A 26,538-nucleotide genomic window follows, 5' to 3' on the forward strand; every position below is an offset into this window, starting at 1 on the left:
AGGATCACTTGGGGCCAGGATTATGAGACCAGCCTGGGCAACATAGTGAGGCCCTGTAATTACAAAAATAAAATTGGCCAGGTGTGGTGGCACATGCCTGCAGTGCTAGCTACACAGGAGGTTGAGGTGGGAAGATCACTTGATCCCAGGAGTTCGAGGTTACAGTAAACTATGATTGTGCCACTGTACTCCAGTGTGGGCAACAGAGTGAGATGTGGTCTCAAAAACAAAAAAAGTGATTTTGGCAATGGAATGCAGGATGTGCTTGACACAGGTCAGGAGGTAAATAAATAGTCCATGTGAGAATCTGAACCAACAGTGGGAATAGACCACAGAGGCAGATGGAAGACACAATACTCATCTATTCATTCATTCAACAGATATTTTGTCCACATTGGTATGCTAGGCACTACAGGGTCAAAGATAAGAAATGATAATCCCTACCCTGAAGAAGCTTGGAACCTTCAGTAGTTGTAGAGATAAATAATCCTAGCAAGGCATCAAGTGCAGTGAGATATAGGGGGGCCCTGTGGGAACATGCAGGCAAGGAATCCAGCCTGCCCTGGGTCTGGGGATGTGGGAGGTGGTTCCAAGAGGAGGTGTTTCCTGAATTGCCTTTTGAAGTTTTTATATCGGGTTTAATAACTTTATTGTGAGATACATTATTTACAGCAAAGAGTGCATAAAGCATAAGTGCAGTTTAATGAATAATTACACAGGGACACCCCTACAGCACCATCCCTGAAATGAGTTTTGAAGGGTAGGTAGTAGTTAGCCAGGTTAAGCGGGGGAAAGATCCAGGAGGACATAGCAAAGGAATAGAGAGGTAGAGGACAGAGCAAAGGAATAGAGAGCATGGTATGTGGGGAAACCGCATGCAGTTCATGGTCACTGAAGTGTGCACTGAGGATCGACAATGTAAAGTCAGAGAGTAAGGCAGGAAGGGGTTTGCATTTCTGTTTGATTACCTTGGGCATGCTACCCACTCCCCCTACCCTGGATTTTTGCTGGGGACACCATATTATCAGACTTGGTCAGGCCATCACTGTGATTATAGTGGCTTGGAATGGAGGGAGATATGAATACAATCTGGAATGCTGATCAGAAGATTGATGTGGTCATCCAGGTTAGACAGCGGTGGTGGTAGGGATTGAATGGAGAAATATTTAGAAGGTGAGTGAGCAGGTAGGTCCTGGTAGTTGAGAACCAGATGAGGAGTCAGGGATGATATCTGAGATTCCAACTAGGGCACTGGGTGGGTGCAAACTGAAATAGATGATAATGGGAAAAGGATGAGTTTAGGTTTGGACATCCTGAACAAGAGGAGCCTATGGTACAAGCATGAAGAACTGCATAGCAGGCTTTTGAGTATCCAAGAGCAAAGTCAGGCAATGATTACTTACACAAGAAGCGGAAGATCCCTGTATGGGACAAAACAAAACAAAACAAAACAAAAACAAACAAAAAAAACCCACTGAGTCAAGATACATTGTACAGCTCTAAGATTCCTTCTGTGCCATTTTCCCCCCAGCATGATATATATATGTGGCAAAGAGCATTGACATGACCCGATACTCTTGAGACTGAATCAGGCAATTCTAAGTTTATTACAAGAAATTTATACTAGAATTAATGAGATGAAATTTCTCCGTTGTGCCACCTGAAGCTGCTGAGAACATCACTGGCTTTGGGTGATGTGCTTCTGCCTGAACTGGATGGGTGGACCTGCTACCTTTGCTGTATAAATTAGTGAGTTACATTGCAGAGTGAGGACATAAAGAAACTGTAAGCTGTTGTTAGTTGTCTCTAAGAAAAACCTGCTAAAGAAATACACAGGCCACCACTGTTTGGGCTCTGGACACAGAAAAAGAATAACCCAAAGGGTTTTCCTCTCCTCTCATCCTTTAAAATTAAAAATACTTCCCCTTCCTCTCTCTTATTAAGTAACTACATAATAGCTTTCGGGCAGCATCATAAAATTACAGAGTCGGCCAGAATATGGGGAAAATTTTAATTAAATCTGAGGTTTCATTTGTTTTTTAATTTATTAAAAAAGGCCTGGCCCCCCCCAAAAAAAAATCCCAATTTCCCTCTGTCCCCCTCTTTATATATCCTTATGCATTTGGCAGAGCTCATGACAATGTCTTTCCAGCTGTGGACCAGCCGAAAGCCTTTTCTGAAGCTCCTACTAATTTGGATTCAACTGACTGGTTAAAAGCTTCACACAGAAATGCTGCCAGGAAAGTCATGAGGTCTTATGACATTTAAATCTACAGTCTTATCTTTTGGACCAAAATAAATGAACAAAGATTTAGTTTTTGATCTTGCATTTGTTAGCTTGTTTTCTTTCTTAGTTTTGGAGAAACAGATCAAGAACCTGAAAACGGAAGAACCATGTTTTTGCCTCCAGTCTGGCTTTCTGAACCCAAAGAGAAGATCTTTCCTGATCCTAAGTGGATTCCTAAGGAAATGAGAAGGGCAGGATGGTGCTATGTGAAGAATCAGGTTTCTGGGGAAGACCTGACCCATTTCTGCTGGGGTAAATGGCCCAGAAGACTTGCTTCTATGGCAGGGGATGTCACCTGATGCATTGGAACCTAGGGCTAGACCTTGAAGTCTATCAAGTTCATCTCTATGTGCTTTTTTGCCTCTCATCAAGGAATAAGATATAGTCCTGTCCTCAATGAGCTCATGGTCTGGAGGATGGCGGTGGTATGAAACAAAGAGGTAAGTAGTCAATTAAAATAGTGTGATCCGTTTTCCCACAGGGCAAGCCCAGGGTGAGTCTAAGAGGAGCACCTAGCCACTTCTAACAGTCATAGTATATTAACCATGTGTTTCTGATATTTTGACATCTGGGACTTTGCTGATCCTGGAGAGAACAGAACCAGTCAATTCCTAGAGATAAAGGTTTCACCTTCCTTCAAGTGTGTCTTATATACAAACTAACCAGTCCGGAGTCCACTCACTCTGTTTCCTCTTTTATACAGCTTTTACGCTTTGGGTCACTATTTCTCAGACCTAATCACTTTCGGGCCAGGTATCAGGTAACTTAGGAACAACCGCTATACTCCAGAGCCTGCTGAAATTATTCAAACTGGCTAATCCTATGCCTGCTTATCCTGCCTCACCTGTTCCTTTCTCTGGAAACCACAACAAAGGCTCTTGTCCACATTTTCCCCTCCCCTCTACCTCCTGAACGACCCTGGTGCTTCCCCACATGGCCTTGCATGGCGTGGTGTATCCTCTTCCCTTGGGAGCTTCAAGGGACAAACTGTCTTTTCAGTGACAATTATCTTCTGATCTATTGATCTCACCATACCTGAATAATAATAAAACCTACATTTAAAAACACGTGTGAGAGAGGACTGGGTCAAGGAAGAAGTCTGAGAGAAGATGACATCTAAGTAAAACCCTAAAGAAGTGTAAGTTGCTTGATCATGTCAAGGGGCGAGGGCGGGAAGGGGTATTCCAGGCAGAGGGAATAGCACTGGAAGAGCATATTTGGGTAACAGTTCAATTAGTTAGTGTGCCAGGAGCTAAATGTGTTAGCCGAAGAGGAGAAATGAAGCTGGGCAGGTCAGGAGAGCCAGATCCTAAAGGACTCGTACGCCCTGCTGCAGAATCTGCACTTGATCCTGGAGAAGCCCACTCCCTGTGACCTTCTCTCCCCTTTGGTAATGCCAAGGCTCTTTGGGAAGTTTGAATTTCTTTCAGAATGGTGTCCTTGGCTGAAGCGCTTGAGTTCCTTGACAAAGGGTGCCTGTGGAGAGGGAGTTTGTGGCTTTGCCTTTGCTCCAGGGTCTGTTTCTGCCTTGGTTCTAGGTCTCAGTGAATGCTCTCTTCTGAGTTGGGTGAGTTACATAGCTGAGGCTGCCTGAATTAAGGCATTGCCACCGCAAAGCTTCCATTTCCGCATCTATAGAGTCCCCTTAGGTCCCCTTAGGTGCCCAGTTACACTGTGGTAAGAGATTTCCCAGATAAATACAACAGAAACCTCCCTGACCCTGACTGACAGATCCTTGCTCCAGAGCCAAGAAACAGTCTCATGTTGGCCTCCTGCACGGAGGGAGATGATTTTTATTGATTTCGCTCTTCACACAGTGCTGACGGTGTTGGCCTGCAGAAGAGCAAGCTGATGAAAATAAAGATTGTGGGTTGCCAGCTCATGTTTGTCCTTATCTCCAAGGCAAAATACAAACATAGTTTCAGGGAGCTGCTTCTCCACTCCAAGATAAATGAGCTGTTGAAGTGTCATGATTTTAAAATCCGGTGATATACATAAAGGATATTTTACTGATCAACCTCAAGGAACCTGTCGAAAATAAAAAATGGTTTGTGACTCAAGCACTGTTGCCTATTTCAGAATTTCACCTTGGGGCCCACTGTGCTGTCTTCTAAGACACAGGGTGCCCCCCAAAAGAAAACAGCTCAGAACTCCCAACACTTCTCTTTCCCATCTTTCCTTGAAGATGCTTACCAAGAGCAACCAACCTTTTTGAGTCACCATATGCTGACGAACATTTTTGTTGTTTTTTGAGAAAGGGTCTGGCTCTATAGCCCAGGTGGTAGTGCAGTGGTGCAATCTTGGCTCACTGCAGCCACAACCTCCTGGGTTTAAGCAGTCCTCCCGCCTCAGCCTCCTGAGAAGCTGGGACTGTAGGCACATGCCACTTCACTCATCTAATTTTTATATGTTTTGTAGAGACAGGGTTTCTCCATGTTGTCCAGGCTGATGTTGAACTCCTGGGCTGAACTGATCCCCTTGCTTCTGCCTCCCAAAGTGCTACAATTACAGGCATGAGCCACTGTGCCTGGCCTTGATGACCTTTTAAAAACCCATTACTAATGAGGATGAGAGGAAAGGCTAGCCCTTGCTTGTGGCCCGCCTGGTTTTCTCTAACACTCCCTGCCTGCTTCTCCTTCGCCATTTACTGCGTGCCTGGCATATGCCAGCCAGCAACCACCATGAACATTGGATGAATAAAAGATACATGTCTTATGTTGAAAAGTTGTACACAGTTCTTGGTTAAACTAATTTTTGTTAAATTGTTAAGAAGCCTTATTTATTCTGAGTCCCAAATTCTGGCACTTAAAAAAAAATACACAGAAAACAAGACTATACCACTTTCAATACACTGTTTTCTGGATGAGGTACTGGGTGAGATTGGGAAGGGCAGGAGAGGTTTTGTGGGGTGCAACATCTGATCATAAGGGAATTGACATTTTTTCCCTTTAGTATTTATGATTTCTTTGTATGACTAAACCCATTTCTTTAAGTGTTTATGTTTCCTCCCATAAAGTTCTACAGCCATCTTTTTCATGCTTCCTCAGTGTTCTATAAAATTCTACAGTCCATTTTTTAAAGCTTTTTATTTAAAATTTTTGAATAAGCAATAAATTTACATGGTTTAAAATTCAAAACAGCTCAAAAGCGTATACCCAAAGAAAAATTTCCCTCTTTCTTCTTCTCCTTCCTGTGGGTCCCTCAGACACCCAGCTCCCTGCCTTGAGACAATCACTGTCACAGATGGCTTAACTCAACGTCAAACAATACAAGAAAGTCCCAATGTGAAGCCATCAGTGAAGCACCCATGTGGAACAATGGCAAAAGCAAAGAACCAGGAGTAAGACAGCCCATCCCAGTCCTCCCAGGACAGCTCTGAATTCATCAGTGTCTTATTTCGCACTGTTAACATAAGAATAATAACCGTTCCTTAGCTATCTCTCTTGGAATGAGAACTGTTGGGATGATTTGTATGAATGCATTTAGAAAAGTTTATAAGGGTTATAAAGACTAAGGAAGAGAAAAAACAGAGCCTAAAACTAAATCCGTTAGGGGAGGAGTTGAATCATGGTAGGGAGTCAAATTGTTCAAGATGTTGCCCAAGAAGAGCTTTTATTTGATTTCAAAGCTTCCACTGCTGAGATGTGGGGAGGTTATTGGGCCAATAGGGAAGGTTAAAAGGTAGATTTATTTTCTGCCAGTTTTCAGATCCTCTCTTGAATTCTCCCATCACCTAGCCAGAAGCGGTAGCCTCTCTTAGGTGCATATCTAAGCAAAGAATGTGACCTCCTTTGCAGCCTCCTGATCAACCACCTTTGGGGTCAGCTGAAGCTTATTTCCTGGGCTACTCAACTCCTTTCTTGTTTGTAGAGTGGTTTCCCATCAAGTAAAGATATGGGCCAGGCGTGAGAGTTGGGAGAAAATACAGACTGCTGTAAGGCTATTACCTCAGGACTGATGTCACCATCCTCCTTGAGGCAAAGCTTGCCATTTACTTCAGAGGAAGTTTTGCTTGGGAAGGAATGCAGACTCTGATGTGCAGTTAAATGTGCATGTGTGAAGGGGAACTGGCCTGATAGCTAAGGGCTGGAGCCCTTCTTTATCCACAGAAGATAGGAAGTGAAGAATGGTGATAACGTGGCTTTCACTTCTGTGTGCCTGCACCTGGCCCCAAAGCTGTGTGTAGTGAGATAGGAGCTCTGGGTTGGGCCCACTGAGGCTTTCTTGGTGCAGTAATTATGGAAGGGATCGATGTCCTTCTGTTCAGTGAACTCTGGTGCAATTTTATAAAAGGAACCCTAAGCCTATGCCTTTTGTATGTTTCTTCCTTTTTTAAGTGACAATTATTTATTTGCAGAGTCTCAACAAATAATAAACCTGTCTTGAGCATTATCTTTCTTTTACAAAGCAGCCTGAGCAAAGCTTCAGGATTTCTGGGAGAGTGTTCACGGTTGGCAAGCCTTTGCAACTCTCCTCTCTTCCTCTTTCCTCTCACCCAGTCCTCTGTGGCAAGAAGTAATCTGATGGTGTCTATGGTTGTCTTGATTTTCTGATGCCAGGAATTGAATTGAATTCTTATGTCTTAGGTTATCTTTGAGCTACTTATCTCCTGTATTAGGGAAAAACCAGTACTTTTTGAAGAATCGATGTTGATGAATTATGGTGGGATATGTGGGTGGAGGCACTGATTCTATTAGCTGCCCTATTAGGGGATGTCTAGAGAAACTTCGAGTACTCCATTGATTGGAAGAGATTAGTGGCTTTTTGGTCAGTGTAGAATACAAATCAGAGCTCTGAATACTGTAATTCTGTAATTTAAGGAGAAATCGTTCTGTCCAATGAACCAAACAGGCTTGGTTAAGTAAGTTGCTTAAAATTCACTGAGACCAGGAGCTTTGTAATATGTTTGGAAACCGTTAAAATGCTTCTGCCTAGGCAGTAATTAGTCTTCAGGAAAACACAGAAAATGTGTCATCTACCCCACTGCTGTCAAACCCAGCATCCGCCTGTGAGTTGGTTTTAGCATTTTGACAGCACTGGGGCTCAAGGAACCTAGGTCAAGACCTAATGGCCTAAGAGATAACCTTTTCATTGCCTTGGTCTTCAGAGTCTTTCTATTAGAGCAGCTTTGCTAAAGGGCTGGCAAAGATGGAAGGGCTTAGCTAGAGAGCTCCATCTCCCCAGGGGTATTTCTTTTTTTCTTTCTTTCTTTTTTTTTTTCAATTATATAAGTTCCAGGATACGTGTACAGAATGTGCAGCATTGTTACATAGGTATACACGTGCCATAGTGGTTTGTTGTACCCATCAACCTGACATGTACATTAAGTATTTCTCCTAATGCTATCCCTCCCCTAGTCCCCCACCCCCCCGACAGGCCCCAGTGTGTGCTGTTCCCCTCCCTGTGTCCATGTGTTCTTATTGTTCAACTCCCACTTATGAGTGAGAACATACGGTGTTTGATTTTCTGTTCCTGTGTTAGTTTGCTGAGAATGATGATTTCCAGCTTCATCCATGTCCCTGCAAAGGACATGAACTCTTCCTTTTTTGTGGCTGCATAGTATTCCATGCTGTGTATGTGCCACATTTCCTTTATCCAGTCTATCATTGATGGGCATTTGGGTTTGTTCCAAGTCTTTGCTATTGTGAACAGTGCTACAATAAACATATATGTGCATGTGTCTTTATAGTAGAATGATTTATAATTCTTTGGGTAAATACCCAGTAATGGGATTGCTGGGTGAAATGGTATTTCTAGTTCTAGATCCTTGAGGAATCGCCACATTGTCTTCCACAATGGTTGAACTAATTTACACTCCCACCAACAGTGTAAGAACTGAAGGAGATAGGGACACGAAAAACCCTTCAAAAAATCAGTGAATCCAGGAGCTGTTTTTTGGAAAACATTAACAAAATAGACCACTAGCCAGACTAATAAGACGAAAAGAGAGAAGAATCAAATAGACACAATAAAAAACGATAAAGAGGATATCACCACTGATCCCACAGAAATACAAACTACCATCTGAGAATACTATAAGCATCTCTATGCAAATAAACTACAAAATGTAGAAGAAATGGATAAATTCCTGGACACATAAAACCCCAGTGGTATTTCAAAAGCATAGGGCCCACAGAGATGACTGAACTGGCCAGATTTTGTTATTATACCTCAGAGAGGCCTAGGAGCCTGCCTTGAGTTTTGAGGTTATTCTCTTGTATTCCCCTGGAGACTGAATTGAAGCATGAATTGGTTCCTTGCACCTCTTCTCTCTCTCTCTCTCTACTTATCTCTCTCTTTTTTGTTTTGAAGAGACAGGTTCTTGCTGTGTTACCCAGGCTGGTCTCAAAATCCTGGCCTCAAGTGATCTACCTGTCTTGGCCTCCCAAAGTGCTAGGATAACAGGCATGAGCCACTGCACCCAGCCTACCTCTACTCTTTATTGGGACACGTAGTCTCCCTGTCGATGCCCAGGAGTTGGAACAAATAACAGCTTTACTATAAATTGGGTTAGTTACTAATTTCTGAGTTTCCATCCTCTCTAAGATTTTGGACCCCGAAAGATCCCAGAGTTGGTGCATGCCAAGAGCAAATCACACTATTCAGGGTGGTCCTCCTTACTCTCCTGATATATTTTGGACTGGGCATTATTTGGCTAAAAGGAGTATCTGTGGCAGCTTTTATAAACAGGACAAAAACATGAATAGCAAGAAAAGCAGTGCATGGACACAAGGCAGAGGCTGTGAGTGAGAGATTCACTTAGCTGCAGTACTTATATTAATAATTACTAGTAAATGCTAAGTATCTGACATTGTGATAAGTACATTTTATGTGACCTTTAATCTTCATAACCATTTTATGTCCTAGGGATTATTATATCAATTTTGTAGATGAAGAAATGGAAATTCACAAAGCTTAAGCAACTTGAGCTGTTTAATAGTGAGTAATATGGAGGTGGGATTTGAACCTACATCCAACTGATGAGATCTGTGCTTCTGACCGTTTTACTCGACTATCAATAGCAATTAGCTTTCGTCTCCTCTAGACAGTAAGTACATTTCTCTAGGATAAAGACCCTGGCCCATTCATCTCAATGTCTAATCATAGTGTCTGGTTGAATGAAATTAAATCCTCCTTCACAAAACCCTGAGGCTTTCTTTTTTTTTTTTTTTTTTTTTTTTTGAGAGGGAGTCTCACTCTGTCGCCCAGGCGGGAGTGCAGTGGCCGGATCTCAGCTCACTGCAAGCTCCGCCTCCCGGGTTTACGCCATTCTCCTGCCTCAGCCTCCCGAGTAGCTGGGACTACAGGCGCCCGCCGCCTCGCCTGGCTAGTTTTTTGTATTTTTTAGTAGAGACGGGGTTTCACCAGGTTAGCCAGGATGGTCTCGATCTCCTGACCTCGTGATCCGCCCGTCTCAGCCTCCCAAAGTGCTGGGATTACAGGCTTGAGCCACCGCACCCAGCCTAACCCTGAGGCTTTCATTGGCATGGACATGCCAATGACATGCATGTCGCCATGTCCAAAAAGAGCTCTGAGGAAATACTCAGAAAATTTATCTGGAGGAAAAGAAGGGTAAAAGTCATGGTCAGTGGAAATGTGGGCAAGAACTGTTTCTGCAGACCACGATGTTGTCACTTGTCTGCCATGCTCCAGCATTCTAGTGAACATGAACTGTCAAGAACCATCAAAGACCAGAGAAAGAGTATTTAAACCCCATGGATTTACCTGAAAAGCCCAGGAACTTTTCCTCTTCATGAGCAGATTCTGTTTTATTCTTCCTTTCTTCATGCAGTGGGCCTGGTTGCAGGATTTTTATTAGACTTTTTCAATTCAGAATTTTAGGTCAAGATCTCAAATGTCAACATTGAGGAATGTTTTCTCATAAGTGTTAGTTGTTCTATTACAGTCTCTAAAAATAATGTTTAGCCTCAGAATCTGACATCCACTGTTTCTTTTTAAATTTTATCTTATCACGGGCTCTTTGGCTCAAGCTGTCCACCAGAGAAGTGAAAGACCAGAGGGGCCGTGAAGTACCCCCACCTCTCCTTCAGGCAACTCAGACCAAGTGTAGTCTAAGAGCCCTGTTGACGCTGCCCTCTCTCCAGAGAGAATAGTCCATTCACGAATGGCTCCATCACTCAGTGTGTCTGTGACACAATGCAGATCAAAGGGCGTCACAGTACCCAGAGAGTCTGGGTTGGCCCTGCTCACAGGATGTGGCTAGTCACTGCTGGAGGTGAGGACAAGGCCTGGGCTCTGTCCAGAAGGCACACAATAGCTGAGTTTCAAAGTTTCTTCTTTTTCCTTTTGATTGAGAAATGAATCCCCCAACCCTGATGACAGAACAGTGCCCCATTTGAAGGGCTTGGGGTAAGTCACTATATTAGATTTCTGAGTCTTGCAGCATTTTGAGAACACAACGTAGACTACTTGTTGTTTGCTTTCAGATCAGAGAACAAAAGGATTGTTTATGTAGTTTCTGTGCTCGGGGACATGGGATCACTGGCATGAGTGAAATCCACAAAACTTATTGGAGTGGGCAGTTTCAACTTCCTTCCCCACCAAATCTTTCTAAGAGTTGCCAACAGGCAAGTGGTTTCTAGGAACTGGAAGTGCTGGTGAGAAGTACAGTGGCTAAAAGAGGGCCCGCATAACAGAAGGGGAGAATCACGGATCCCTACAGGAGCAGAGTCTCAGTACTCCTGTACTTGGCTATTCAGTGTTGGCTATGGACCAGCACATCTGAAGCCCCAGAACTTGTTAGGAATGCAGGATCTCAGGCCCCATGTCAGACCTGCCAAAGCAGGACCTTTATTTTAACAAGATGCCTGGGTGATTTCTATGGATGTTGCAATCTGGGAAATATGGTTCCCAACTCAAAACAAGATACCACACATGCTGCAGCTGTTGTCTGCTGGCGGAGAAGAAGATAGTCATTAATATAAATAGAAGAAGATAAAGTCATTAATATAGTTCTTAAACTTGTGTTATTTAGGTGAATTATTTGTTTATTTAAAGTAAAATGGCCTACTTTCTCTGAAATCATTTATCGTGCCTCTCAGTAAATTGTTGTTTTAAATTCACAGGCTTCCTTACTTCCTACTTGCGTGACAGTTCTCAGAATGAACTAAGGATCAGTCAATTTTTTTTTTTTTTTTTGCTATTAATACCTGTAAACAGTTCAATCTGACATTAGAAAATACTGACTGTTGCTGTTATCTGCCCAGATACCTATTTCTCCTTCATTTGGTAATGGCACCTTCCTCTTCAGAAGCCTGCAGGCTGGTGGAGCTGTCACATACAGTCCTCTCTCCTCTGATGGCCCCTCCAAAGTGAGATCAACTGGACACCCTCTGATGAGACTGAAGCTCATCTGCTCTGTCATACTAGCTGAAAGGACCATTTCCTGCTCGATCCCAGAGCTTCCAGATGACCATCCTGCCCAAGACCTGGCTCTTCAGCTTTTCCTTTATGCTACCCTATATCTAGTCTTTTTCAGTTTTGAGACAGGATCTCCCTCTCTCACCCAGGCTGGAGGGCAGTGGCGTCATCACAACTCACTGCAACCTCCACTTCCTTAGCTCAAGGGATCCCACCTCAGTCTCTTGAATAGCAGGGACTACAGGTGCATGCTGCCACACTTGACTAATTTTTGTATTTTCTATTTTTTTTGGTAGAGACGAGGTTTTACTATGTTGCCCAGACCTGTCTCTAACTCCTGGCCTCAAGAGATCCATCCACCTTGGTCTCCCAAAGTACTGCAATTACAGGTGTGAGCCACCATGCCTGGCCAATATTTTTCATTTTTATTTGCCTGAGGTAGCCAGGATCTCATTCTGTTGATTCAAACCAAAGAATCCTAGCTGAGCAAAGGGATCGAAATATAGTTCATGTTGTGGAAAAATACCAATTTTGTTCTTAAGGCAGAGGTAGGGCACTTTTGAATCAGTACAACTTTACACTTTGTGATTGTTCAGATTTTATTTACAGGTTTTCTCCTTTACCTTGAGGTACTTTATTGTAATATGTATATATCTGTGAAAAGACTAATATTGATTAATAATCATCAGGATATGGGTAGCACACTTTTGTGGCAACTTCAAACTTAACTTTGGTGTGGTTTTGTTTTAGCTTTTAAACCTAGGACTTAGGTCTTCAGGTGCTCTTAGAACATCTAAGTGAGTTGAAAATTGGCCCCAAAACAAAAAAGAACACATGAATAACTTATCAATCTATCATATGGAAAACAGCAATGTTAATACAGGCCAATCCACTTAATGACTGTCAAAAGATATTACTTAGTTGACAGGTTTTTAGCTTTATCATTCATAGAGCTGCATACAAATTCACACATCTTTCCCATAAATGTGTTTATTTTTTATTAGTAAGCATAAAGGACTGAAGCTGATACAAAATTTGTTAAATGAATAAATAATACTGCCTTATAAAAAATACATTGAATCAAGCCTTAAGAACAACTAACATATAGCTCCTATCCTATTTTCAAAATACCTTTGGGAAAGGATGGCAATGGATTCTGGTGAAACACTGGCTGATTTAATATCCTGTATCATCAGTACTCTTCAACCATTAAACAATATCATAAATTAATATTTACTGGATGTGTTTCATAATAAATAAATAATAAAGGGTATATATCATGCAATCACATTTTATGATCTATTTATAATAATGTTACATATAAGTGAAAGTATTGCAATGTCTTATAGTTATCTCTGGGTAGTTTTGTTTATTTTATTTTATTGACTTGTTTATTTCATTCTAGTGATATATATTTTACGATTTTACTATCAGATACATTTTGCTTTTTTAACATGAAAAAAGGAAAAGGCTATTTTTGGTTAAAAATAAACTAAAGACTCAGTGGGCTTTGTGCATCAGTTAATATGAGAAGATATGTTAAGGTTTAGCTATCCAGACTATACCATGTTGTACCATGCAGAGTAGTATAGAAAGACTAAATTTCCCTAAGAATGTGGAAAAGTCTTACTAGCTTTTATTTTTAATTAACCAAATTCAATGGAACTTAAATTAAGAAAACATTTCTGTAACCGTTCTGTTTGATTTTGTAAAGAGATCTTACAGTTGGAGATTTTTTTTTAAAGGATAAATTAAACTTCGTGTTACAACAGACATTTCTGCTTTCTAGACCAGAGCTTCTCAAATGTTAATGTGCAGAGACGAATCCCCTGGGGATCTTGTGAAACTACAGATGGGTCTGAGGTGAAGCCTGAGATTCTCTGTTTCCATCACGCTTGGAGGTGAAGCCAGCTGCTGCTGATTCATGGGCCATGCTTTGAGAGGCAAGGGTCTCTGGACAGAAGTTGTCATTCCTAATGACTTTGTAAATCACTCTGAGCCAAGGAAAAATAAACAATCGGTGAGCAAAAGCTTTTACAGCCCAGGGTAGAAATCTGGGAGGATCCGAGCCTTCTGGGTCTGAGGCTTGAAATGTGTCTTCAGGGTGGAACTGGGGTCGGAGATCTAGGAGTAAGAGTGAGGCATGGGATGTTGGATCAAAACAGGGAGGTGGGCCGAGAAAGGACCACAGGAGGAGCAAGGCCATGTCACTGATGTGGTTGTGTCCTACAATATGATTTGGCATCTTACATTCCTGAAGCTGCCATTGCAGGGTTCCTTCAGTCAGTGGATTAGAAGGAGCTAGGGGTTGGCAACCTTTGGCGAGGAGAAGTTAGGAGAATGGTGGGCTTGTGGGCATTGGGGGAGAGAGGGAGAAGATGGTGGTGAGGTCTGACTGTTGGTGCTGACTCATGAGCCAAGGAGGGCGTGGCGGGGAGGGAGAAAGGGCCCAGGCAACAATTTGTGACCCTTGACCTCTGGTGTGTCTGAGGGCAGCCCGGGTGTCTCTGAAAATCTGCCTGTGAGCTGACTGATGCCCTGGATTAAACCGCAGCTCTGTGGACCCCTTTAAGCCCTTGTAAACAGCTCCAGAAGGATTAGTACCTTCTATTCTCAAAATAAGATTCCAACAAATATAATACGCAGCTGCCAGGGTAGCCAAGAGCAGTGGGCTGCTGGATTGAGGCTGTGTAGGGCTAAGCAAGGCAGGAGCTATTAGATCACATTTCCTGACTGACTTGCATTCTGAAGCTGGAAGGGCAGTCTCACAGGAAAAAATTAATTTGCCTCCAAGATTAAAAAAAAAAAAAATACCATGAAAGATTAGAGACAATTTTGAAACTGTATTTAATAACCGTGACAATTTATGGTAAGATCAAAACTCCCAAACCATAAAATGCAAATTCTATTTTGAGATCAAATACTAGGTCAGACACACGGTTTCTGCAGGCCAAAAAGATTCATGTAAGTTAGGCCCAGGTTCACAGAAGAGGAAGGAGCCAGCTCTTAGGCTGCAGATTTATCCTAAGGTCAATGTTTACTTTAAAAATCTGTGATAATTTGTTCCACCCAGAGGTGGTTTTTGTCTTATGTTCCACCTCTTAATCATTTGTTGAGCAGACTTGTTTTATGTTTGTTTAGTTAGAACCTTCTGGTGTGGAGCAAGGATCATTAAAAATTATAATTAGCTCAATACTAGAACAGAACTGCTTTTACTTTAGATGTATGAGCTGATTCCCCAGGCCGAGTTGGTGATCCTGCTTTGAGTCTAGGAGCATTTCCATTCACAGCTGAGTCCTTATCAGCAGAGGTGTATAGAGCCACCTCTCACATGAGAGGACTGAGACAATACGGAAGGAGAAAGAAGAGGGAAGGGTCGTTTCTTTTTTTTTTTTTTTTTTTTTTTTTTTTTTTTTTTGAGACGGAGTCTCGCTCTGCCGCCCAGGCTGGAGTGCAGTGGCCGGATCTCAGCTCACTGCAAGCTCCGCCTCCCGGGTTCACGCCATTCTCCTGCCTCAGCCTCCCGAGTAGCTGGGACTACAGGCGCCCGCCACCTCGCCGGGCTAGTTTTTTGTATTTTTTAGTAGAGACGGGGTTTCACCAGGTTAGCCAGGATGGTCTCGATCTCCTGACCTCGTGATCCGCCCGTCTCGGCCTCCCAAAGTGCTGGGATTACAGGCTTGAGCCACCGCGCCCGGCCGGGTAGTTTCTAAAGATAGAAACCACTGGATAATATCTCACTCACAAAATGTGAACCATTTGCCTATGAAAAGGAGAGCTAAAAAAAACCCAGAGAACTGAGTATGAAATTTTTTCTTTTATTGTTAGGTACATAGTTCGACAAGTCTACCTACTAAAAAGGGAAAATGTTAGCTAGAGTACTGTAAAGGAGAGAAGATAATTGGTAAAATAATCTTGTTTTTCTATCACGGGTCCACTGCTGGAGAACTCCTGCCACGACGACAAGGCAGGGCTAGAGTGGGAGCTGAGAGGCGACCACAGAGAACCACGCCTTCAGGCAGCATGTAGGATACCCCCCTGTTTGTGTTTCACTCACTGGTAGTGACCTGCTTTTGGTACATCTGGAGATTTCAAACTTCCATACCCAATAACCTACCCTTTAATTCTGGGGAACCATCAGCTAAAGTTTGTGGTTAAGCAACCTTGGTTCATTTCTTGGCTCCTTCATTCATTAATTATTGCGATCTTGAGAAAATGACAGTTTCTCTGTGCCTCAATTTGCTTAATTGTGAAACGGGAAAAATAGAAGTACTTATCTCCTAGGATTGTGGGAAGAATTATAAAATGAATACTTGTGAAGTGTTTAAAACAGTGCCTGATACATAGCAAGTACTCAATAGATATAATATTAATAACAGAAATTCTATTATTATTATTCTTTAGCTGTATAGTCTTGGGCAAGTTGCTGTGTTTCTCTGACATTGTCCTTCAGATGAGATTGGCAGCGTTCAGGGTGGTATGACTGTAGACTGAAGTTGTCCTTCACATGTACAATGAAAATAATAGTACCTATCATGAATGTATCATGGTCATAAAAGGACAGTTGCTGAGACAGATGCTCAGACTATAGAAAAACGGAGCTCAAATGCTGCTAGACAAAGTTGGGAATGTCCTGGGTGCCTGCACAGCTATTTGCATTTACATGGGAGCAGAGGCTTCTTAGGGAAAGGCACACCACCCTTTCCCTTGTTTGATGGTTGGAGGGAGCAATGATTAAAGCCGGATTGTGAAAGTAGGGGAGCAAGGAAGCCCTCTGGAAGAAACTCACTTTGAGGGCCAGGACGAAAGCTGACCTCTGCCTGTAGGCCAGGGTGTGGCTGGATGCTGTGGGGTTAGAACTCATCCTGTCTGTGCCTGGCTGTGAGTAACTCATTCTGTCTGTGCCTGGCTGTGAGTGAATCACAAGTCCAGGCCCTTTGGGTGTGGCCTTACATGAACTGTCAGTCAGTTTAGGCTGCCGTAACAGAATACTATGGACCAAGTGACGTAAATGACAAACACCCATTCCTCACAGTTCTAGAAGCTGGATGTGCAAGATCACTGTGCCAGCATGGCTGAGTTCTTGGGAAGAGCACTCTTTGTTATGTCCTCATATGGCCTTTCTTGGTGCATGTATGTAGGTCGAGAGGGGAGATGGGAGAGGGAGCTCTAACCTGTTTCTCTTCTCATAGGGACACTAATCCTATCATGGGTGCCCCACTCTCATGATCTCATTTAAACCTAATTAACTCTCAAAAGCCGCACCTCTGAAACCATCCCTTTGGGGCTGGGGTTTTAACATACATTTTGGGGAGACACAATTATATAGTCTGTAACATGGACTGAGTTACAATCCTGCAGTCAGGATACTCCATTCCTTTGCCTAGGGATGCTAGTAAGCCCTAGGTGAATTGTTAGACGTGTCCTGAGGGCTGGGCAGTGGACAAGTCACATGGCTTATTGATGATGAGGCTTGGGGCAGTGCCATCCACCCAGCCAGCCAGGACATTGGTGTCTGGTTTTTAGCCACAGTGAAAAACAAGGGTGAATTGCTTAATGGCTGCAATGCTGGGCAACTGACCAACTTCATTCATGACTAATAAAAAAAAAAAAAAAGGGCCGGGCAAGGAAGCTCACGTCTGTAATCCCAGCACTTTTGTAGGCTGAGGCAGGCGGATCATGAAGTCAGGAGTTCGAGACCAGCCTGACCAACATGGTGCAACCCTGTCTCTAATAAAAATACAAAAGTTAGCCAGTTGTGGTGGTGTGCGCCTGTAATCACAGCTATTCAGGAGGCTGAGGCAGGATAATTGCTGCTGAGATCGTGCCATTGCACTCCAACTTGGGTGACAGAGTGAGACTCCGTCTCAAAAACAAAACAAAACAAAAGTTGTTTTGCCAGTAAAATGCATAAAATGTGTCTATTGCTCAATAAATTGTCACAAAGTTAACCTCATGTAATCACCACTTAGATCAAGAAACGGAACACAGTATTGCCAAAGTTCTACTTCAGAATCACCTCTGTGCCTTCTACGGGTAAGCAATATCTTGACTTTTAGATAATCCTTCATTGCTTACCTGTATAGTTTTACCACTTAAGATGGCATCTTCAAACAGATTTTGGCTGCTTATTTTGCTCAACAATTTTGAAGATTCATTTATATTGTTGCTTCTAGCTGAAGTTTGTTCATGTTCTTTGTTGTGTGGGATTTTACTGTGTGACTATACTGTAGCTTAAGATTTTTATCCATTCTAGTGATGATGGACATTTACATTTCTCTAGTTTTTGGCATCCATGAATAATATTGCTGTAAACATTCTTTTACATGTTTCCTGGTGAACGTATATATGCATTTGGTTGGGTTGATATCTCAGAATTTACTGGTTAGATCATAAAGTATCTGTATTTTCTACTTTAACGGATTATGCCAAATTATTTTCCAAAGTGGTTGTACCAATTTACACTCCCATCAGGAGTGGTTAAGAGTTTGAATTGCTCCACATTCTCACTGACACAATCTTTAAATTTTATTCATTTGAGTAGGTGTAAACTACTTTTGCTTGTGTTTTTTAAGAATAATAGCTTGGATAAGATATTGTTTCCATGCCATACAATTCACGCATTTGAAAAGTACAGCTCTTTAGCATGTTAGTTTTTAGCATATCCACAGAATTGTGTAATCATCACTTACTGCTTATAATTTTTATTTCTCTGACTCCTAATGAGGATGAGAACCTCTTCCCATGTGTACAGATCATTTGGATTTCTTCTTATGTGATGTATCTTTTAAAGTCTTTGGCTCATTTTTCTGTTGGATTGTCCATCATTTTTTATTGTTTCATAAGAGTTTTTAAAAAATATTCTGCATATGAGCCTTTCTTCTACTTGTATTATAGCTTTTTACTCATTTAATAATACTGTCTGATAAGCAGAAGTTTTCATTTTTGTGGCAGTTAAACATTATTTTTCCTTTACATTGAGAACCTTTCTGTGTTTTGTTTAAGAAATACTGTATTCTCTTGACTCAGATCATTAAGTTATATATAATCTCCTATGTTATCTTCTAGGAAGTTTGTTATTTTTGCCTTTCAGGTTTGTTTAGATCTGTGGTTCATTTGGAGGTGATTTTAGTGTGTGGTGTGAGATAGGGATGTCAACATCATCCATGCCCCACTGCTTGGCAGTGTCATCTTTGGCATAAATCAGTATCAGTTTATGCATGGGTCTGTTTTAAGGCTTTGTTTCTTATTCCATCAATATAATAGTACATCTTTGTGCCAATACCACGTTGTTTTAATCATTGTAACTTTAGATGTGATTTGATATTTGATATCTATCTAAGCAAGTCATCCTACCTTTTCTTATTTTTCCTTTTCATTCAAGAGCATATTGACTATTCTTAACTCTTTGCATTTTTCTATAAATTTTAAAACCAAGTCTCACAAAAATACATTAGAATTTTGACTTTCCGTATCCATCTTTTTTTCTTTCCATTTTTACTAAGTGAATACCAAAAAGATTATTTCTTCTTACTTAGTGAGTTACAATATGCCAGGTCTACCAAGTTCAGGTGCACTCTAGAAATGATGGCTGTAACAGTACTCTGGCATTGGTTTCTGTAGGAACTAACCTTTGGGCCAGCAGTTGTGGAGTTGTCCAGGCTTGAGAGCCATCTGTGTTTCTGCCCTATCAGATAGGCCACAACTAATTCAGGTGAATCAGGATATCTGGGGATTCTTGGACACATGAGAAGGCGTGTGTCTGGGCAAAGGCAAGAGTCTGCTAATTTGGAAAGTCAGAACTTGGAGTCTTTATAAGTTAGCGTACCTAGGTATACACCTTGAAGCTGAGGAAATCCAATCATTTTGGTTCCATGATGATTGAAGGAATGAAGGATATCTAAGAGCCCCAAACAATATCAAGCCACAGAAGATGCTCAGTAAATAACTGACCTCATCCCCTTCTCTGGCTTTGCCCTAACCACCTTTAAGGCTGTGCTTGACTAAGCACACAGCTGAACCAGGCTATAAATGTTGGACCACATGCTACAGCAGCAGTAGACCAATGGCTTTGGAGTTTGTGATCAGGGAAAGGAGATTCTTTTGGCTTTGCCGTGTTGTCCATGATGCCAAGGAGACAAAGCTGTGAACACCACCAGAACAAATGTCTATTGATTGTGCCTTGCATTCTCTTTACTGTTTCTGGGCAAATTCTGAAAATATCCCCAAAGCAATAATCATTCTGGTGTCTCTGATTTCTATCTAGTTTTCTTTTCTTTTTTTCTTTCTTGCTTTTTTTTTTTTTTTTATGAAGTCAACTTCTCAAACAAAACAACAAAACTCCAATACTGAATTATGCCTGGTTTTGCTGTCAGACCCTTGTCCGAGCCATACACTTGGAAACAGTCATCAAACTGAGAAGCTGCATGTTATCCTAACTCCCCTTTGTTAACAGCTTCGTGTTGGCGCCTCTCCAGTTGCTGCTGCCAGCAGAGTGTCTCTGTTTCCAGACCCTGTCATCTGGGACTTGCCAGTCATCAGAGGCATCCTTTTCTCTGGTTATTAGAGACTTTCAAGGAACACTTTTCCTTTTGTTTTTGAAGGCAGTAACTGTGGACATGATGTGAGAGATTGACAGTAGTGATACCTTTGGTTTCTGTAGATGAAGGTTTTTTTTTTTCTTTTTTTCTAGGTTTATTGAAACAAATGAGAATCTGTCAGCAGAAATGTCCTTTAAAATCACCCTTACTTTTGAAGGGTCAAATAGAAGAGTTAAGATATGGCTACTTTCCAACTGGTCGCCCGGGGAGAGTTTGGAGCAGTTAGAGGGTCCTGTGAAAGCAGAATGACATGAATCAAAATAAAACCAAACATACAAATGACACATTAAGTAGTAGCCACGGGCTACCTTTCCTTTTTTGATTTCTCTGGATAGAAACTAAATGCAGGAAAGAGATAAGTATTTGGAGACAGTGCTTGAAGTGTGCTTCCCATCAGAGAACCAAGGAATTTTCACTTTTTGGCTTTCTCTCTGGGACTCCCATATCAGGATCAAGAGACAAGTTGGTTCCTATAGTGGTTTCCAGTTTGCTGTGAGTGGTGAGAGTTCAGAGAACTTCAGCAGTGTGCCAGACTTGACTTTGCAGCACAGACACCCTCTTCTCTTATTGTCTGTCTTTTTGTCCCCTCCCATATACCTGGTACTCTCACACATTTCTCTTTCTCCAAATTTGAATAAAAATGACTCTCAGATTTTACATTCATCCTAAGGGAGAAATGTTTGCAAAATCAGATAGACTCATGAGATCAGAAACCCGAAATGAAGAAATAAAACTCTATAAGCAGAATTCCAGGAATCATCCAGTTAGTGGGAGAGTTTTGAATGGTTTATCTCCTTCCCTCTCTTTTCTTTCGCCTTTCTTTCCTATCAAAAAGTCACAGACCCACTGCTTATTCTCCAGAAACATACATCTAGTTAGTGACACCATCCTACATAAACCAAATGTGAGCCATAATGACAATATAATAACACGATGTATTCAGCATTTACTGAAACAATGTGCCAAGCAACTTACATAAGTCATCTCATTTAATTCTGAAAATAATAATTCTATGATGTTAGTAGTAGTATTCACCATATTTTTACAGATGGGGAAACTGAGGTTTAGAGAGATTAAGAGCTTACCTAACAGCACACACTTACCAAGTGAAGAGTCAGACAGGCCTGACTTCCAGCCACTATGCTAATTCAGCATCACACCGTGCCTGGAAGGCCACAGTAATCTTGATTGTAAGAGAAGGAAAGAAAAGGCCAGTGAGAGAGGCTTTTCAGAGTTGATGGGACCTGAGCTGGTCATGAAGAACATGTGGAAGAAGAGAGCAAGTGAGCGTTACGTATGTCCTTCTTATGCCCTCAACTCTGATCAATTCTTTCCTTCAGAAGTAACAGTTCTCCTTCTACACATGAGCCTTTGGAGTGCAGTAGTTTTCCACTCAGTGAAAACTGGTTATCATTAATCACTGCGTGCAGCCCTGTTTCCTCGGGGGATGGCGGTGCTTCTTTTGGATGCTGATAAATCTTTCTAATTAGCTGTAAAAAGCATGAAAAGTCGACGTCATGTTTTAATCATAAACCACTTGGGCCATTGGCATTCATGTCCTAGCTTGAATTCTTTTTATTCTTTTTTTTTGTTTGTTTACCAAATTGCTTTGAGCTTATAACATTTTTAGTAGATCTCCTGTAAGTCCACAGAGCTTGGGATTATAAAAGCTATAAATTGTTTTCAGTAACTCAATCAAACTCAATCAGAGAAAAGCAAAGCAAAAAAAAAAAAAAAAAATGGCATTGACACATTGTCAGTGGTTTATTTTCCCATGTGTTGGTGCAATATTAAAGATCTTTGAGATCTTTTTAGATAATTCAATGCAGGCCTGGTTCTAAGAATAAAAGCTGGCATGATGATCAGTGAGAGAGTAAATGGGTTTGCTTTTGCTTTTTTTTTTTTTTTTTTTCCTCAGAAGCTAAAGTGAACTCTTCCAAGAATTGGGAAGAAGAATGTGGGATTAGAAGTCACACCATAATTGTCCTTTAGCGTTGAGTTGTACTGTCAGAACAGTTTCAGAAAATCAAGTCTCAGCTAAAATCTCTTCCATGTCATGGTATATCAATGACACCCAAACTTAAACATGGATCAGAATCATCTAGAGAGTTTTTTACAACACAGATAGCTATGCCCCAGCTCAGAGTATCAGAGTTAGTAGGTCTTGGATGGAGCCAGAGATTTGCATTTCTGACAAGTTCTCAGATGATGCTGATGCCTCTGCCACCAAATTTTGAGAGTCTGACTTCAATCTAAGCTCAGTGCTAACCAGCTGTGTGATTGAGCACTTCGTGGCTCTGTCTCCTCGAATCACTTGCACCTAGTTCAGAGCAGGTTTAGAAACCACTGAGAACCATTGTGATACAGTTAACAGCATCTACTAGGATCCCAGCTGATAAAAATATTTACTCAGTGTTCCTTCCAGTTTGAGTAGGATTTGCTTTTCCTGAAATGTTGGTGGGGATTTTCTATTTCTGGGGAGCTCTGAAGTTGAACTAATGCTGCCCTTTAGCATAAGGTCATAGAACACATGCTTCTGAGTCTGATCCTCATATGAATGTAAAAGCCCCAACATTGAGCACAGCATATTGTGGCTTGATATTTTCTTTCAGCACTTGTATTATGAAAGGAAATCACTGTTATTTCTGCAAATCTTATGCTTGTGTTCTTATCTTTGGATTCAACAGCACTTAACAGAATGTCTTGAGTATGGGAGGTGTTCAAAAAATGCTTACTGAGTTGAAACACTACAACTTACACTTGATACCAAGAACGCATCTGTAAAATAGCGTATATTGAGTATATAAAAATAATCAGAACAATTACATTTTATATGAGTATCTTAGTTCAGTTCAGGCTGCTATAACAGAATATCACATACTGGGTAGCTTAAATAACACAAATTTATTTCTCACAGTTCTGAGGCTGGAAAGTCCAAGATCTAGGTGCCAGTAAATCTGGTTTATGGTGACAACCCACTTCCTGTCTTGCAGATGTGTCTTATTGTGTCCTCACATGGCAGAGAGCAGAAATCGTCTCTCTTATGTTTCTTCTTATGAGGACACTAATTCCATTCATGAATGTTCCACCCTCATGATCTAATTACCTCCCAAAGACCCTTACCTTCAAATACCATCACATTTGGAATATAGACTTCAACATATGGATTTTGGTTGTGGGACAAAAACATTCAGTCCATAGCAGTGTGTCTTAGGATTTCAACAGAGTTGTAAAACAAATATTTGTCTTCTTTAATCTTCACAAAAGTTACATGAAATGATAGAATCTTTGGGATTCAGATTATGGAAGATCCTACTTGAGTTTTAGTGATCCCCTGACCAAGATTTCTAGGAGCAACTTTCTATCTCTATGCCCTGTGGAAGGCGTTTTTCCTGTAGGTATTGATGGCTAGGTGTCACATGCGATTGGACATGCAGCTTAGCAGATACACTGAGCCCAAGTTGAGTACTACTACAAAGGGAGCATTGTCCACCCTGAGCCCAGGAGAATGAGTGCTCTCCTTATGACTACTACAATCAGAGACTACCAAAAAGAGAGAGACTACTGAATTCTCTTCTCTTGGAAAATACGGTCTGAATCATTGAATGCAGCATGCCAAATATATATTGATAATTCCATTTTCAATTTTTAAGTGTCAGGGATTTTACCTAGTAAACAAACAATTCATGTGACATGAACATAAAATTGTTCCTAGTTTTTTTTTTAGTCTTCTATTACAGTCAGTGGATATCAAAAAGTTGACTAGTTATATAGTAAGCCAAGATACTTTTATGATTCTTATGTTATATTATTTTTGATTGTCTTAGGGAGGACTCTGTCTATTAGTCTGTTCTCATGCTGCAAATAAAGACGTACCCAAGACTGGATAGTTTATAAAGGAAATACGTTTAATTGACTCACAGTTCAGCATGGCTGGGGAGGCCTCAAAAAACTTACAATCGTGGCAGAAGGGGAAGCAAACACCTCCTTCTTCACATGGTGGCAGCACGGAGAAGTGCCCAGCAAAGGGGGTAAAGCCTCTTATTAAACCATCAGATCTCATGAGAACTCACTCACTATCATGAGAACAGCATGATGGTAACCACCTCCATGACTAAATGACCTCCCACCAGGTCCCTCCCATGACACGTGGGGATTATGGAAACTACAATTCCAGATGAAATCCGAGTGGGGGCATAGCCAAACCATAGCACTCCAGGAGATTCTTTTGGATATTAATATTAGGAATATCAGTATTTCTCCTTAACAAATAATCTCTTTTAATAGTGAACAATATGAAACACATAGCTAATCAAGTTTCTCTTTTACAGTAGCTGTTAGGCATTGTGGACTATATTTGTGACTCATCTATCAAAAGTGTGTTTAAGTTTATAGAATATGGTTTTGAGATTTTTGCCTTTGTATGTGTGCACATATGTTCCTATTCCTTTCTCACCTATTTTATAAAAAAGACTTTCTGGTTGTAAAATAATGCATATTTATCTTAGAATATTTGGAAGCTATAGAAAAGCAAAAGCAAAAGCAAAAACCAAATCAACCAAACCCAGAATATTTTTGCAGTCTTCTATGCATATATGCATCTGTCTATTTAAGTAAATTGGCATACAGGTATGGTGGTGTGCACCTGTAGTCCCAGCTACCCACGAGGCTGAGCCCAGGTGGTTGAGGCTGCAGTGAGCTAACATTGCACTGTGGCACTTCAACTTGGGAAACAGAGTAAGACCTTGTATTAAAAAACAAGAAAGAAAAAAAGAGATATAAATAAATTGGCATAATAGTATGTAAACTCTGTTGTACCTGTGTTTTTCTTTAAATAGTATGCCTCTCTTATCACTTACTCTTAATTTACACCATTCTTCTGTTACTCTTAATTTATACCATTCTTCTTTGTTTCATATGTTTCATAAACTACCCAGAAATCCTTTTAAAACAAGGGAGGCTAGGAGGTTCAAAGATGGCTGAATAGGAACAGCTCCAGTCTGCAGCTCCCAGCGTGAGCGACGCAGAAGACAGATGATTTCTGCATTTCCCACTGAGGTACCAGGTTCATGTCACTGGGGCTTGTCAGACAGTGGGTGTAGCCCACGGAGCAGGGTGGGGCATTGCCTCACCTGGGAAATGCAAGGGGTCAGGGAATTCCCCTTCCTAGCAAAGGGGAGCTGTGACAGATGGTGCCTGGGAAATCGGGACACTCCCACCCTAATACTGAGCTTTTCCAATGGCCTTAGCAAATGGCACACCAGCAGATTATATCCTGTGCCTGACTAGGAGGGTCCTATGCCCATGGAGCCGAGCTCACTGCTAGCACAGCAGTCTGAGATTGAACTGCAAGGTGGCAGCAACGCTGGGGGAGGGGCATCCGCCATTGCTGAGGCTTGAGTAGGTAAACAAAGCAGATGGGAAGCTCAAACTGGGTGGAGCCCACCACAGCTCAAGGAGGCCTGCCTGCCTCTGTAGACCCCACCTCTGGGGGCAGGGCATAGCTGAACAAAGGGCAGCAGAAACTTCTGCAGACTTAAACGTCCCTGTCTGACAGCTTTGAAGAGAGTAGTGGTTCTCTCAGCAAGGAGTTTGAGATCTGAGAACAGACAGACTGCCTCCTCAAGTGGGTCCCTGACCCCTGAGTAGCCTAACTGGGAAACACCTCCCAGTAGGGGTTGACTTACACCTCATACAGCCAGGTGCCTCTCTGAGATGAAGTTTCCAGAGAAAGGATCAGGCAACAACATCTGCCGTTCTGCAAAATTTGCTGTTCTACAGCCTCTGCTGGTGGTACCCAGGCAAACAGGGTCTGGAGTGGACCTCCAGCAAACTCCAACAGACCTGCAGCTGAGGGTTCTGACTGTTAGAAGGAAAACTAACAAACAGAAAGGGCATCCACACCAAAACCCCATCTGTACATTACCATCATCAAAGACCAAAGGTAGATAAAACCACAAAGATGGGGAGAAACCAGAGTAGAAAAGTTGAAAATTCTAAAAATCAGAGAACCTCTTCTTCTCCAAAGGAATGCAGCTCCTTGCTAGCAATGGAAAAAAACTGGAAGAAGAATGACTTTGATGAGTTGAGAGAAGAAGGCTTCAGACAATTGGTAAAAACAAACTTCTCCAAGCTAAAGGAGGATGTTCCAACCCATCGCAAAGAAGCTAAAAACCTTGAAAAAAGATTAGACGAATGGCTAACTGAATAAACAATGTAGAGAAGTCCTTAAATGACCTGATGTAGCTGAAAACCATGGCACAAGAACGA

General features: G+C 41.6%; 1 protein-coding gene across 3 annotated transcripts in view; it reads left to right on the top strand.

Annotated features, from left to right (window-relative positions):
• LOC105465555 (tRNA methyltransferase 11 homolog) overlaps positions 1 to 26,538 on the top strand; it is a 106,926-nt gene that overhangs the window by 65,385 nt on the left and 15,003 nt on the right. The window contains exon 13 of one of the 3 annotated variants that reach the window (XM_011714029.3): positions 2,355 to 2,729. The exons of the other annotated variants lie outside the window; for them this stretch is intronic. Coding sequence (XP_011712331.1) covers positions 2,355 to 2,381 — 27 coding nt within the window. The 3' untranslated portion in view covers positions 2,382 to 2,729. Of the gene's footprint in view, positions 1 to 2,354; positions 2,730 to 26,538 lie in introns of those variants that run through there. 3 annotated transcript variants of the gene reach the window in all.

The sequence above is a fragment of the Macaca nemestrina genome, chromosome 5 (genome assembly GCF_043159975.1).
Source record: "Macaca nemestrina isolate mMacNem1 chromosome 5, mMacNem.hap1, whole genome shotgun sequence".
Lineage (NCBI taxonomy): Eukaryota > Metazoa > Chordata > Mammalia > Primates > Cercopithecidae > Macaca > Macaca nemestrina.